This window comes from Trachemys scripta, chromosome 9 (assembly GCF_013100865.1).
Source record: "Trachemys scripta elegans isolate TJP31775 chromosome 9, CAS_Tse_1.0, whole genome shotgun sequence".
NCBI classification, from domain to species: Eukaryota; Metazoa; Chordata; order Testudines; family Emydidae; genus Trachemys; species Trachemys scripta.
Window position 1 is genome coordinate 40,275,513 of NC_048306.1, and position 13,466 is coordinate 40,288,978.

A 13,466-nucleotide genomic window follows, 5' to 3' on the forward strand; every position below is an offset into this window, starting at 1 on the left:
CCATGCTGGTGCTCTTTTTCGATTCTCGGACTGCATGGTTACCTGTGCTGATGAGCTCTGCATGGTCACCTGTGCTCTGCACGCTGGGCAAACAGGAAATGTAATTCAAAAGTTCGCGGGACTTTTCCTGTCTACCTGGCCAGTGCATCCAAGTTCAGATTGTTGTCCAGAGAGGTCACAATGGTGCACTGTGGGATAGCTCCCGGAGGCCAATACTGTCGAATTGCGGCCACACTAACCCTAATCCGAAATGGCAATACCGATTTCAGCACTACTCCCCTCGTCGGGGAGGAGTACAGATATCGATATTAAGAGCCCTTTATATTGAAGTAAAGGGCTTCGTTGTGTGGACGGGTGCAGGGTTAATTCGATTTAATGCTGCTAAATTCAAGATAAACTCCTAGTGTAGACCAGGCCTAAGCCTAGATACCTCACTTTGGGTACCCAAACTTGTCAATTTCAACCATAAGTTTTAAATATATGTAACACTTTGGAAAACAGTACGAGGTATTGTAGAAAATCGAGTCAGATGTCTCATGCAAATGTTGGAAGCTTTTAAAGATGCTAACTACAGGGTTCCACAATAGGTGTGAAGATTAAATCAGTTACATGGATCAGACTTTCATCCTTCCTGGGACTGTCTGTATGAGCCCTTGCATAAGTCAGGAAGCATCAACATGTATGTTTCACTGGGCCTGATTCACCATTGCATTGCTCTAGTTTTGTGCTGGGGTAACTCATTGATTTCAGAGGAGTTACATGCTGTTTCAAAACTGGCATCCTGCAGCAGTGAGTCAGGCCTTCTATAAGCAGTGTTGCTACAACATAGCAAAAGACTTGTAATGTTATCTGAAGAGGATCTTCTAACATCACTCTATGCAATTTTACTTTCTAAGGTTGTGTTATTTGCATGGATGCTTAATAGAATTAATCCTAGGAACTGTGAAAAGGGAAGAAGAATATGCAAGATTAGCATTGCCATTTCATCCTTAATCTAATCTGCAACCTGAAGAGGGTAACATGTGACACTGCTAAGCATCAGGTTTGGCACTAGCCATGACAAGTGTTTGTAGTCGAAGATGCTAATACAACACTTACTTTCAATGGTCAAATTCACTGAGGTTTCCTGCCAGCTTATATCATTGCTGGCATTGCAGGAAAAGGATCCACAATCTGATTTCTGCGCTTCTGGTATGTACAAAAGACTGAAGTTTTCAGAGACCTGGTAACATCTGTTCCTGGGTAGGGGCTTCCCATCTTTCTTCCAGTCAATAGCTTGCACTTTGCCAACCAGCACCTTGCAGGATAATTCAATGGATGAACCAGCCACAGTAGAATTTATCTGGATCTGAGCTTTGGACATAGGCTCTGGGGGGTGGGGGAGGGGGAGGAAGTGAGATTATATACACATTTAAAAGTCCAGGTTGAAATGTACCAACTCGGGTATCTAAAGTTAGGCATCTAAATCAAACAATTAAATCTGCTTATCTATATGACAGACGATGATTTCACAAGTTTTAGGAATACATCTAACATCCAGTGATGTAGGCTTGATTAATAGCTCAGTAGACATCAAAAGCCAAACTATCAGCTCACGTCTAAACTTTCATAGCCTAGGTAATCCTCAGTACAAGAGTTCTGAGATACTGAGTCTTGAGGGAGGTTTTTTTTAACACCATTGTCTTTCAACCTTATTAATTTGTGTTTGTCTCCTTACTCCTTTGCTCTAACCCACTTAGAAATTTCTTGTTCTCAAATGATATGGTCCTGATAGAATCATAAACAACCTAGTCTGTCAATTCTTAGGGTGCTGTGTAGGGATATTCCCTGCAATATATTTCAGTACGTTCTCCAGTCTAGTGATATAGTTTACCAGAGATGGAGTCTCCACCACTTTTGGAAGACTATTTCTCAGTGTCATATACAAGGTTAAAGGACATTATGACTATATGTTGCAGAACCTTAATATATAACTCAGTGAAATCAAAATTGGGATTTCTTGCTTGGGTAAAAATGTACACGTGTAGTGTGGCTAGAACCAGAGTCTCTGTTCTTCAGCTACACCATCTTGGGTTCTGCTTTAATAAGTTAGTCAGGGTCAAGTTAGGATGACTTTGATGCGAGACCTCCAAGAAAATAATGGTAGTGATATGAGAGTTGGCATTTTCCCTGCAAAGTCAGAATTGACTAAAACTTTTTCCCTCTGATATCCAGCTTATTTTTCATTTTTTAGAAGTGTCATCCCCTTGTCAAGCGTAACAGATCCTTGTCCAATCTTACAGGGGTAAATGTTTTATAAATGACTGCAAGGCTGTTTCATGGTGAACAGGTTGTGCAGCTGCTTCCTTGAAACATGCACCCGCAGAGCCTCTGTTCACATTAGTGTGATCTATTCAGTAAAAATTTTTCTGTGCTGCCAGCTGTTTTATAAATACTTCTGCTCTTTCACTTACCTAAGACTAGCAGTGTAGTTTGCCTGGCTTCAATTTTGTTCAAATTGACGGTAGCTCTGTAGGTCCCGCTGTCTGTCTCTTGTACGTTTTTCAACAAGAGGGAGCCATTGGATGAATAGAAAATGACTCTGTCTTTATAGGAATTAGAGATAATAGGTTCTGTTCCAGTTCCATAGTAATCCACAATACTGAGAGTTGGGGCACTACTTATGCATTCCCACAGTATATGTTTTATGACTGTTTGGTCATTGATGGGCAATGCAGTCAGCAGCACTGAAGAGCCCGTACCAACAGTTCTATGTTCTTGGGCTTCTGCTATTTTTGGAGACCAGTGGAAAACCAGTAGCAGCACTAGAGAGAAAGGGAAGACAGGAAGAGCCAGGCTAATTAGTCTTATGCTGTATTTATCCCAGATCTATGAAACAATGTTCATTTGGGGATCTAGGACAGGGGAATGGTAATGGGGACCTGTTCCTCAGGGACGTTAATGTGAATCCGGACCAGAAAGGCTGTGATGAAACATTAACCTTTCTGATGGTGGTTGGGTGGCATATGTTTAAGCAGTTGGTGCTCTCTGTCCATTTCCTACTGGACAGGTGGCTGGATCACAATTAGGCCTCATCTATGTTGGTGGCGTGTAGGGTATGTGTAGCTACACGCCACAGTGAAAAGCAGGCTGCATTCACGCTGCGGTGTATAGCTACATGTGCCTGTGAAAGACTCTGGCAGAGAGGAGGCACCAGGGAAAGGTTCTGGCAGCTCACTGCAGTGGGTGAAAGGCTCTGGCGGTGAGCACATGGGGACATTGCAGCATAGATGGGGGAGGCACAGCTTGGGTATGCAGAAACATGTAGGGTACCTACCCACCAGGTCTCTTCTCTGTTTGCCTAAGCAGTGCCTAACCATCTACAAAGTTATTTATAGCTGTACTAGGGGTGTGTGCAGTGAATGTACTCTACACACCATCGTAAAACAGAGTGGAGTGCCTAAGGCTGGGCTTGAGCTAGTGCAGAGAATGTAATGCGAACAGAGGCTGCACCAGCATATCCTGATTCCCACTCACACGTAGGCTAATTTGTGCTGTTCTGGCAGTGTAAGGTGGCCTTAAATGGGGTGGAAATGAGTCCCTGAGGATACTCTTCATGCAGAGGATCTCCACAGCCAATGTAGAGCTGGAGTGAGGGCTCTGGGTATGTCTGCATTGCAATATGAGGGTGTGATTGTAGCACAGATAGGCATTAGAAATCATGCCTCATAGTGATAGGCTCAAGTTGCTCAATATAATTTGCTTATAGAGGAGGTTAAGGGAGGGACTTGATCATATCTATAAGCAGCTACATGGGAAAAAGATATTTGATAATAGGTTCTTCAATCTAGCAGAGAACGGTTTAACATAATCCAATGGCTGGAAGTTGAAGCTAGACAAATTCAGATTGGAAATACAGTATAATTTTTTAAATGTGAGATAATTTAACTGTTGGAACAATGTACCAACCAATGGTTGTGGTAGATTCTCAATCAGTAGCAATTTTTAAATCAAAACTGGATGATGTTTTTCTCAAAGCTCTGCTCTAGGAATTATTTTGGGGCAGTTCTTTGGCCTGTGTTATATAGAAGGTCAGACTAGATGATCACAATGGTCCCTCCTGGCCATGGAATCTACAAATACCAGTGCTAGCTTTAATCTAGCAAACATGGGTAACAATGGTAGTGAAGACATGGGGGCACAGATTAGCTGCCTGAGTAGAAGCTGAGGTATATACTCATGTTGCTAGTAGATGCTGAAGCCTGTGCCACCACATCGACGCTACTACTGTTGGGATTGAAAAGCACCATGGGCAAACTGCCCTGCACTACTGCTATTTTTTAGCTTGCTAATGCCTTGTGGACCATGGGAAGCAGAGCACAAGTTGGAGCAGCCCTGAGGCTGATCTAGATTACACAAGTGGTCAGACAGATCCCGGCTGCTCCAGAATACAGTGTGCAAAAAGGGCTTAAAACAGAGATTGACACACATTTCAGTGTCCAACTAATACTGTTCTTAGATATGTTTTGGTACTGGAAGGAATTTATACATACTCAGGCATTGGCTCAAAATTCTGTAATTCATCCTGCCGAGGAGGCCTGCACTAGCAGGTAACATTTTGGTACAATGCCAGCAGGACCCTGTGGAAACATACAGTAAAAATCAGCAACACACACGGTAATGATGGGATCAGTGCAATCACTGCAAGTGACCTGCAGTTCCATAGGAGAATGCGAAGTCTGCACATTTAGCATCAGGCACGGCCAGAGCTAAGGTCGTACTTGTTCTAGGGCTGACCCAAGGAAAGGCTGTGGTAGGAGCTGTGTATAGCTTTCCTCTATTGAGGAGTGTCTTAATGCAACATAGGACATTCAGGGCTGTGAAGGATGTTGGAGAAAGGAGAGGAGAGGAATTGGAGCTCCTGGGGATCTGATGACCTTCTGGGGAAATTTTGTTTTGCCGCAACAATAATTAGTAATTGTCCCCAAAGCACAGGTCTTAGCACTGGATTAGAGGCCAGGAACCCCTGGGATATAATTCCAACTAAAACTGACCCCCCTCCCCGAGTTAAGTCACTGAGACAAAGATGAAATCAAGGGATAATTTCCCTACCTAACTCAGAACTGTTGTGAGAATCAGTAGTGTTGGTAAAACCTCCCACATCCTTCGTGCCATTCCTGTATCTGCCCCAGTCCCCTCCACAGGGATTCCTGTGTTGGAAAACACAAGAATTGCTCTCTCTTCTCCTACCACCCAAAAAGCAGAAATGACACCAAAAAGGATGGGGAGAAGCATGACCATGGCCTTATTCCCCAGTGCACCTATCTGTGAGGCGGGATGGATGAACAGGGTGCTATGGAGTGGGGGCAGAGTGTATGTGGGTTCCCTTCCACACTGAGAGTGTTTGTGTCCCAAAGCAGCATAACTCTACACCTTCCCCTCCAGATGGGCCAGTGTAATAGTCCTTGACTCTAGCCCTACATATGTGCTAAGAATTATTAGAAACTTAAATCCACATACCTGCCCCAACACGAGAACTTCAGGCCTGCCCACTACTGAAATTCCATTTTTAAATGTTGTTTTTAGGGGCACACTGCAGCCAAAGGAACAATTCCCATTCATGAACTTTGAATCAGGCACTTAGTAAATAGATGACTGTTTCCCCCATTACCTGAAGGAGAAATTCAGCTTGAAACTGGATTTAAGGCTGCAACAGGTGCAGTTAGAAATTGTATTCATCTGCTCAACAAAATTTTAGTACTACAATAGATAGTCTTATGCAGAGAGATATACATGTGTCTGGCAGGTGGAGTCTAACCTGGAAATACCCTTTCGTTTATATGCCTGGCACCTGCTTTTTAATCCCCTGTGACCTTGAACTTCAGGCTTTAACTTCTTTAGTAATCATCTGTGATTATCTGAAACCTAAATCTGAAGCAATATAAACCACCTGCTGCTAGAATTTCTCCTCAGGGATTTATTTTTTGTTAATTCATCCTCATCATCATGGCAAATCCCAAAATGACATGGCCCCCTTACAGACTGAGGGACACTTGGATTGATTTCCAGCAAGGTCTTTAAGGTGGTCTGGTTGCATAATCAGTTTCTGTCAATCACTGGCAATCTTATCGTGCCACTGAAGGTCTCTAATCTAGAAGGCTGTTTTCCGATTTCCCCCATCCTTTTATCCTATTGACACCCCCTTCTCCTTTTGCCCCTCCCTCTATTACCAGCAATCACAACCCCTGTCCAGTAGGTTTTCCAGGAATACACCTGCTGGTGAAAGTCTTTCCTTCACTATAGTGAAGAAAGGCAGGCCCTGCACAAGAGAGAAGGAATTGCCAGAATTGGGAATTAAATGATCTTCTATGTTACAGTAAATGACAAGGCAGAAATGTCTATTCACTGATATTAGTAACTTACAGTGTCACACACAAAACCTCCTAACTTTGGGCCTCATTCAAATCCCATTGAAGTCAATGAAGAGAGTCCCACTGAACATAAGAACGGCCATACTGGGTCAAACTGAAGGTCCATCTACCCCAGTGTCCTGTCTTCTGACAGCGGCCAATGCCAGGTGCCCCAGAGGGAATGAACAGAACAGGTAATCATCAAGTGATCCATCCCGTCACTCATTCCCAGCTTCTGGCAAACAGAGGCTAGGGACACCATCCCTGACCATCCTGGCTAATAGCCATTGATGGACCTACCCTCCAAGAATTTACCTAATTCTTCTTTGAACCGTGTTATAGTCTTGGCCTTCACAACATCCTCTGGCAAGGAGTTCCACAGACTGACTATGTGTTGTGTGAATAAATACTTTCTTTTGTTTTATGCCTGCTGTCTATTACTTTCATTTGATGACCCCTAATTCTTGTGTTATGGGAAGAAGTAAATAACACTACCTTCTTTACTTTCTCCACACAGGTCATGATTATAGACTTCAAATCATATCCCCCCCTTAGTTGTCTTTTACAAGCTGAAAAGTCCCAGTCTTATTAATCTCTCCCCATACGGAAGCCATTCCATACCGCTAATAATTTTTGTTGCCCTTTTCTAAACCTTTTCCAAATCCAATATATCTTTTTTGAGATGGGGCAATCACATCTGCATGGAGTATTCAAGATGTGGGTGTACCATGGATTTATATAATGGCTATATGATATTTTCTGTCATTGACTTCAAAGGGGTGTAAAACATGCCCCTAGAGAGAGGCTATTTTAGAAGGTTGCGGGAAGGGGGGCGCTGATTAGTCTGGGTGTGTGTGGAGCAGAAAACAGTAATGGATGGAGAAATAGGCATGAGCCTAGAACAGTCCCTTTATAGTGGCCACTGAGGTACGTCTACCCAGCAAGCGGCAGCAAGTCTCAGAGCCCGGGTTGACAGAAAATAGCTGCCCAGACATTGTGGCTCAGGCAGAAGCTCTGACTCTCCAGCCTATGGAGGAAGGTGGGCTCCAGTCTGAGCTGCCATTTGTTGCTCAAATCTGTCAACCCAGGTTCTGAGTCTCGCTGCTGTGGGCTTTGTAAACGTACCCTGACTTAGCTACGTGGCATTGATTAATCAGGCACATGACATTTACTTCTAACTTAATTTTAAAAAACAAACTTCACAGTGAACGGCTGAGTATCATCACTATTGGTGCAGGAAAGGCCCTTGGATGTTATCCACTCCAGCTTCCAGTATCTACTGCCTGTTATGCTATTAGCTGCCTCCTTTTGACCTTCTCCTTTCTGCCCTCCTATCTCTCCTCCACATACAGTGTGTTTGCTACTCTCACAAGCTTTTTCTAAGCAGATGTTCCCCTCTCTAATGTCGTTACTGTTTACAGGATGTGATAGCCGTTTATGATTTAATGGCTTGGAAGCTTTTTCTTGGACATTTTCCATTTAACTTTTCAAGCACTGAGGAGAATTGTACTAACTAAATCATAGCCCCTCAATTCAACAATCCTCAGCCGCTGATGCCTGATTTACCCTTCCTGCAAGTGATCCAACTCCACTAAGCCCCCTTATCCATCCACAAACCTCCTGGAAAGTTCTCCAACTAGATATATGTGCTTTCCTTGTTTTCTCCAGCAACCCTCCTTTTGTTGCCCAACCACTTCCTAGCAGCCAGCTTTGATATAACTGTTTTTTGCCCTCCAGTGCCCAAATTTCACTCTTAGATTCTCTGGCATTGGGAAGAATTGACCATCTATTTCCATTTCCCCTGCTGTTTACACTCACTAATGTATCTTGAATTAAATTAGACTTTAAACTCTTTGGGACCAGGGCTGCCCAGAGGGGGGGGCAAGTGGGGCAATTTGCCCCGGGCCCCGCAGGGGCCCCCACGAGAGTTTTTTGGGGACCCTGGAGCGGGGTCTTTCACTCGCTCCAGGAGCCCCGGAAAACTCACGGGGCCCGGGCCCCCGGAGCTTCTTCCACTCCGGGTCTTCGGCGGCAGTTCGGCGGCGGGGGGTCCTTCTGCTCCGGGACCCACCACCGAAGTGCCCTGAAGACCCGCGGCGGGCGGTCCTTCCACTCCAGGACCCACCGCCAAAGTGGCCTGAAGACCTGTGGCGGGGGGGTCCTTCCACCCTGGGACCCTTTGCAAAGTGCCGGGTCTTCAGCGGCAATTCGGCGGCGGGGGCCCCCTGTCACCGAAGACCACAGGCCCCCTGAATCCTCTGGGTGGCCCTGTTTGGGACAGGGGCTGTCCTTTTAACACTGTGTTTGTACAGAGACTGTCACAATAGGGTTTTATCTTGCTCCTGCGATATTAACTAATAAATAAATAACAGTGGACAAAAAAGCAAAAGAAATATTAGGTTATATAAAGAACATGATATAAAACAATACTGAAAATGCAATGACATTATAAATTGCTGGGACGCTCTCACCTGGAATACAGCAGTCATGTATTAGCATGACTCTCACTGGCAGCTTTTGTGTAACCACCCACACAGGGGACAGAGGCAAGCGGGACCCCATCTCCTTCATAAAACAGGAATGCAACATCTCCTTATCATGCACCTGTTGTCAGAAATGACACAGGTAGATATCCGAGACGGTCAAAAGTTTATGTAAAACCTTTTTTTCTGATGAAAAATATTTTTTGAACATGAACATCTGCATTTAAAAAATTGAATTCTTCCATTTTTTTCTGATTTCTCACTGAAATTTTAAAAAATCATTTTGATTGAGTGGGACTCAAAACTTTTTTTTTCCCCCATTTTTCATCTCCCTTCCCCCTTTCTTACCCCTTCCCTCCCCACTCTTGTCCACTGAAGAAAATCATACAAGTGTAGGACTGGAAGGGATCTTGAGAGGTCATTTAGACCAGTCCTCAGTACTCAAGGAAGGACTAATTCCTGACAATTGTTTGTCTAACCTGATCTTAAAAACCTCCAGTGGCAGATTCCACCAACTCCCTAGGCACATTTTTTCCCAGGGTTTAACAACCCTGACGGTTAGGAAGTTTTTTCCTAATATTCAACCTAAACCGCCCTTGCTGAAATTTAAGCTTCTTGTCCTATCCTCAAAGGTTAAAGAGAATTGTTTAGACTCCTCGTAACAACCTTTGATGTACTTGAAAACTTATCATGTCCCCCCTCAGTCTTCTCTTCTCCAAACTAAAAAAAAAACATAATTTTTTCAATCTTCCCTCATAGGTCATGTTTTCTAGACCTTCAATCATTTTTGTTGCTCATCCGGCCTGCCAGCCAATTTAATCTGGCCCTCAAGCTCCCGCCGGGGAGTGGGGTCTGGAGCTTTCCCTGCACATGTGTGTCATGGTCCCCGGAAGCAGCAGCGTAGAAGCACGTAGGAGCAGCCAGGGGGCTCTGCACACTGCCCCTCCCCCAAGAACCACCCTCAGAGCTCCCATTGGTTGGGAACTGCGACCAACGGGAGCTGCAGGGGCAGCGTCTGTGGACGGGGCAGTGCACAGAGCCGCCTGGCCATGCCTCTGCGTAGGAGCCAGAGGGCAGACATGCTGCTGTTTCCGGGAGCTGCTTGAGGTAAGTGCCACCCGGGGCCTGCACCCCTGGGCCCCTCCTGCACCCCAACCCCCTGCCCCAGCCCTGATTTCCCTCCCTCCCTCCGAATCCCTTGATCCCAGCCCAGAGCACCCTCCTGAACCCCAAACCCCTCATCCCCAGCTCCACCCCAGAGCCCGCACCTCCAGCTGGAGCCCTCACTCCCCCGTACCCCAACCCCCAGCCCCAGCCCAGAGCCCCCTCCTGCACCCTGAACTTCTCATTTCTGGCCATGCCCTCAGCTAGAGCCCTCACCCCCTCCTGCACCCAAACCCCAATTTCATGAGCATACATGGTCTGCCATAGAATATCCATACCCAGATGTGGCCCTCAGGCCAAAACGTTTGCCAACCCTTGCTCTATGCCATTATCTAAATCATTGATGAAGACATTGAACAGAACTGGACCCAAGACTGATCCCTGCAGGACCCCACTCAATATGCCCTTCCAGTTTGACTGTGAACCACTGATAACTACTCTCTGGGAACGGTTCTCCAACCAGTTATTTACTCACCTTATAGTAGCTCCAACTAGGCTATATTTCCTTAGTTTGTTTATGAGTAAGTCATGCAAGACAGTATCAAAAGCACTGGTGGGCAACCTGCGGTCTGCACACAGCCTGTCAGGATAATCCACTGGCGGGCCGCCAGACAGTTTGTTTTCATTTGCACGGCCGCCTGTAGCTCTCAGTGGCTGTGGTTTGTGGTTCCTGGACAATGGCAGCTGCGGGAAGCAGCACGGACCACAGGGACATACTGGCCGCTGTTTCCGCAGCTCCCATTGGCCGTGAACAGCGAACCATGCGCGGCCACTGGGAGCTGCGGGCAGCCCTGCAAATATAAACAAACTGTCAGGTTGCCCACCACTGATCAAAAGCATTACTAAAGTCAAGATATACCACGTCTACCACTTCCACAAGGCTTGTTACCCTATCAAAGAAAGCTAGCAGGTTCATTTGACATAGTTTGTTGTTGACAATTCCATGCTGACTGTTACTTATCACCTGATTATCTTCTAAGGCTTGGTCTACACTAAACCCCCAAATCGAACTAAGGTACGCAACTTCAGCTACGTGAATAACGTAGCTGAAGTTCGAAGTACCTTAGTTCGAACTTACCTCGGTCCACACGCGGCAGGCAGGCTCCCCCGTCGACTCCGCGGTACTCCTCTCGCCGAGCTGGAGTACCGCAGTCGACGGTGAGCACTTCTGGGTTCGACTTATCGCGTCTTGTCTGGACGCGATAAGTCGAACCCAGAAGTTCGATTTCCAGCCGCCGAACTAGCGGCTGGGTATAGACGTACCCTAAGTGTTTACAATTTGATTGCTTGATTATTTGCTCCATTATCTTTCTGGCTACTGAAGTTCAGCTGACTAGTCTAATTCCTCAGGCTGTCATTCCTTTATCTATAGATTGGCACTATATTTGCCATCTTCCAGTCCTCTGGAATTTCTACAATTTTCCATGTTCATTATGTTAGATGTCCGATCGCTAACCTTTCTGGTGAAAACTGAATCAAAGAAGGTATTTAGCTCTTCTGCCATTTCCACATTTTCTGTTATTGTCTATCCTTGGTATTCTTCTTGCTTCAAATGTATTTGTAGAATGTTTTCCTGTTACCTTTATGTCTCTAGTTTATTTAATCTTGTTTTGTGCTTTGGCCTTTCTAAATTTGTCCTTACATGCTTGTGGTTTTTTTTTTTTAATATATTCATCCTTCATAATTTGATCTAGTTTCCATTTTTTTTGTAGGACTCCTTTTTGATTTTCAGATCATTGAAGATCTCCTGGTTAAGATAGAGTGGTCTCTTGCCATATTTCCTATTTTTCCTATGCAGTAGGATAGTTTGCTCTTGGGCCCTTAATAATGGCTATCTGAAAAACTGCCAACTCTCTCAAACTGTTTTTCGCCTTAGACATGCTTCCCATGGGATCTTACTCACCAACTCCCTGAATTTGCTAAAATCTACCTTCTTGAAATCCTTTATCTTTATTCTGCTGTTTTCTCTTACTATTCCTTGGAATCAGGAACTCTATCATTTCTCGATCACATTCATGCAAACCGCCTTCCACTTTCAAATTCTCAACCAGTTCCTTCCTATTTGTCAAAAATCAAATATAGAACTGCCTCTCCCCAGTTGCTTTCTCCGCCTTCTGAAATAAAAATCTCCTATGCATTCCAAGAACTTGTTGGATAATCTGTGCCCTACAGTACTATCTTCCCAACTGATGTTTGGGTAGCTAAAGTCCACTATCACCACCAAGTCCTGTGCTTTGGATGATTTTGTTAGTTGTTTAAAAAAAACCTAATCCGTCTCTGGAGGAGAAAAGGGAAGATACCGGGGGGAGGGGGTACAAATTCCAAACATGTTTCATTTCAGTTTGCATCACATTTTTTAATAAGCCTTTCGATAGAAAAATTGAAACATTGTGAGAGTTTTTTAACAAAGTAAAACCAGTTTTGTTTCCTTTGAAACTTTTCACTGAAAAGACTTGCCTTTTTTCACCAGCTCTACTATTGAACTTTAGTTCCATTCTAATATATTTCTCTCCTATACTGTCCAGCCCTGAGTCTGCTCAATATTCACACTTCAAACAAAGCCTAAAATTTGTGAAATGCTCCCAGGCTTACATCTGAGTGGTGCAGACTCCTTCTCTGCTTATGCTTAAATCAACGTGATCTATTATGTACTGGGACTATAAGCTAAATAATTTTTCCCAGCTATTGAGGAGCAATAGATCTGCATGTAATGCACATGCTTTGACAATGTCTTCAAAAGTTAAAGCATTTATTTTGCATTATTTAGAAAGCGAAGATAATCTAGGAAGACTGAAAATAAAATAAATTTTACAGAAACTATACAATACAGTTTTGCAACAGCATAAACAAAGTAAAAGAACAGTAATGCTAGTAAGAATTTTATGTTACAAAGGAAAAACAAAGAGATAGTTCCACTTACCAGCAGTTGCCTGTGGGAGCTCACCCAGATCTCTTTACATCAGGAACTAGCAGTATCTGAAAACTGCAAAGCAGACTGACAATCTGACTCTCCCCCCCACCCCCACTCCTCTCTCTAACAGTCATGTTTGCCTGATTGGTTATTTTGAACAACTTGAATAAATACAAGCCATGATCCCCACAGTTAGTATTTGTAACAGGAAAGCAAAATATGTGAGCATTCAGTTCAAGGAAACTGACTCATCAACACTCCTTTGTGCATTAACTGCCAGCCATTGTGTGACATTTTAAGCAAAGTATCCAATACATTAATTTGCATATTAGCAAGTGTGCAAATTACCCTAAACTTCATTTTTAAAAGCTTTATGGATAGAAACGGAGGTCAGTGGAATGGGACAAAGGAAACAAAAGTGTAGTTCTGGGTAGAGGCAAGGTGTGTGAGGGTCATGTACCCTCCAGTTTTATGCCTTCCATTTAGCAACAGCTTCAGAGGTTTTCAAGCTGGGGTACG

The 13,466-nt window shown here is 44.3% G+C and overlaps 1 protein-coding gene across 7 annotated transcripts in view; it reads right to left on the bottom strand.

The window, feature by feature from the left end:
- LOC117883047 overlaps positions 1–13,070 on the bottom strand; it is a 31,719-nt gene extending 18,649 nt beyond the window's left edge. For 3 of the 7 annotated variants that reach the window (XR_004647172.1, XR_004647171.1, XM_034781996.1), the window contains exons 1-5: positions 12,957–13,057; positions 8,861–8,993; positions 4,533–4,619; positions 2,454–2,804; positions 1,099–1,368 (exon numbers count right to left, since the gene is read on the bottom strand). Coding sequence is in view for 1 of the 7 variants with exons in the window: in XM_034781996.1 (XP_034637887.1) it covers positions 1,099–1,368; positions 2,454–2,804; positions 4,533–4,619; positions 8,861–8,978 (826 nt within the window). In the remaining 6 variants the exon portion in view is untranslated. Of the gene's footprint in view, positions 1–1,098; positions 1,369–2,453; positions 2,805–4,532; positions 4,620–5,091; positions 5,190–5,499; positions 5,651–8,860; positions 8,994–12,956 lie in introns of all 7 variants that reach the window. The other 4 variants (XR_004647173.1, XR_004647174.1, XR_004647176.1 and 1 more) reach the window with 4 other exon arrangements.
- Positions 13,071–13,466: the final 396 nt, after the last annotated feature.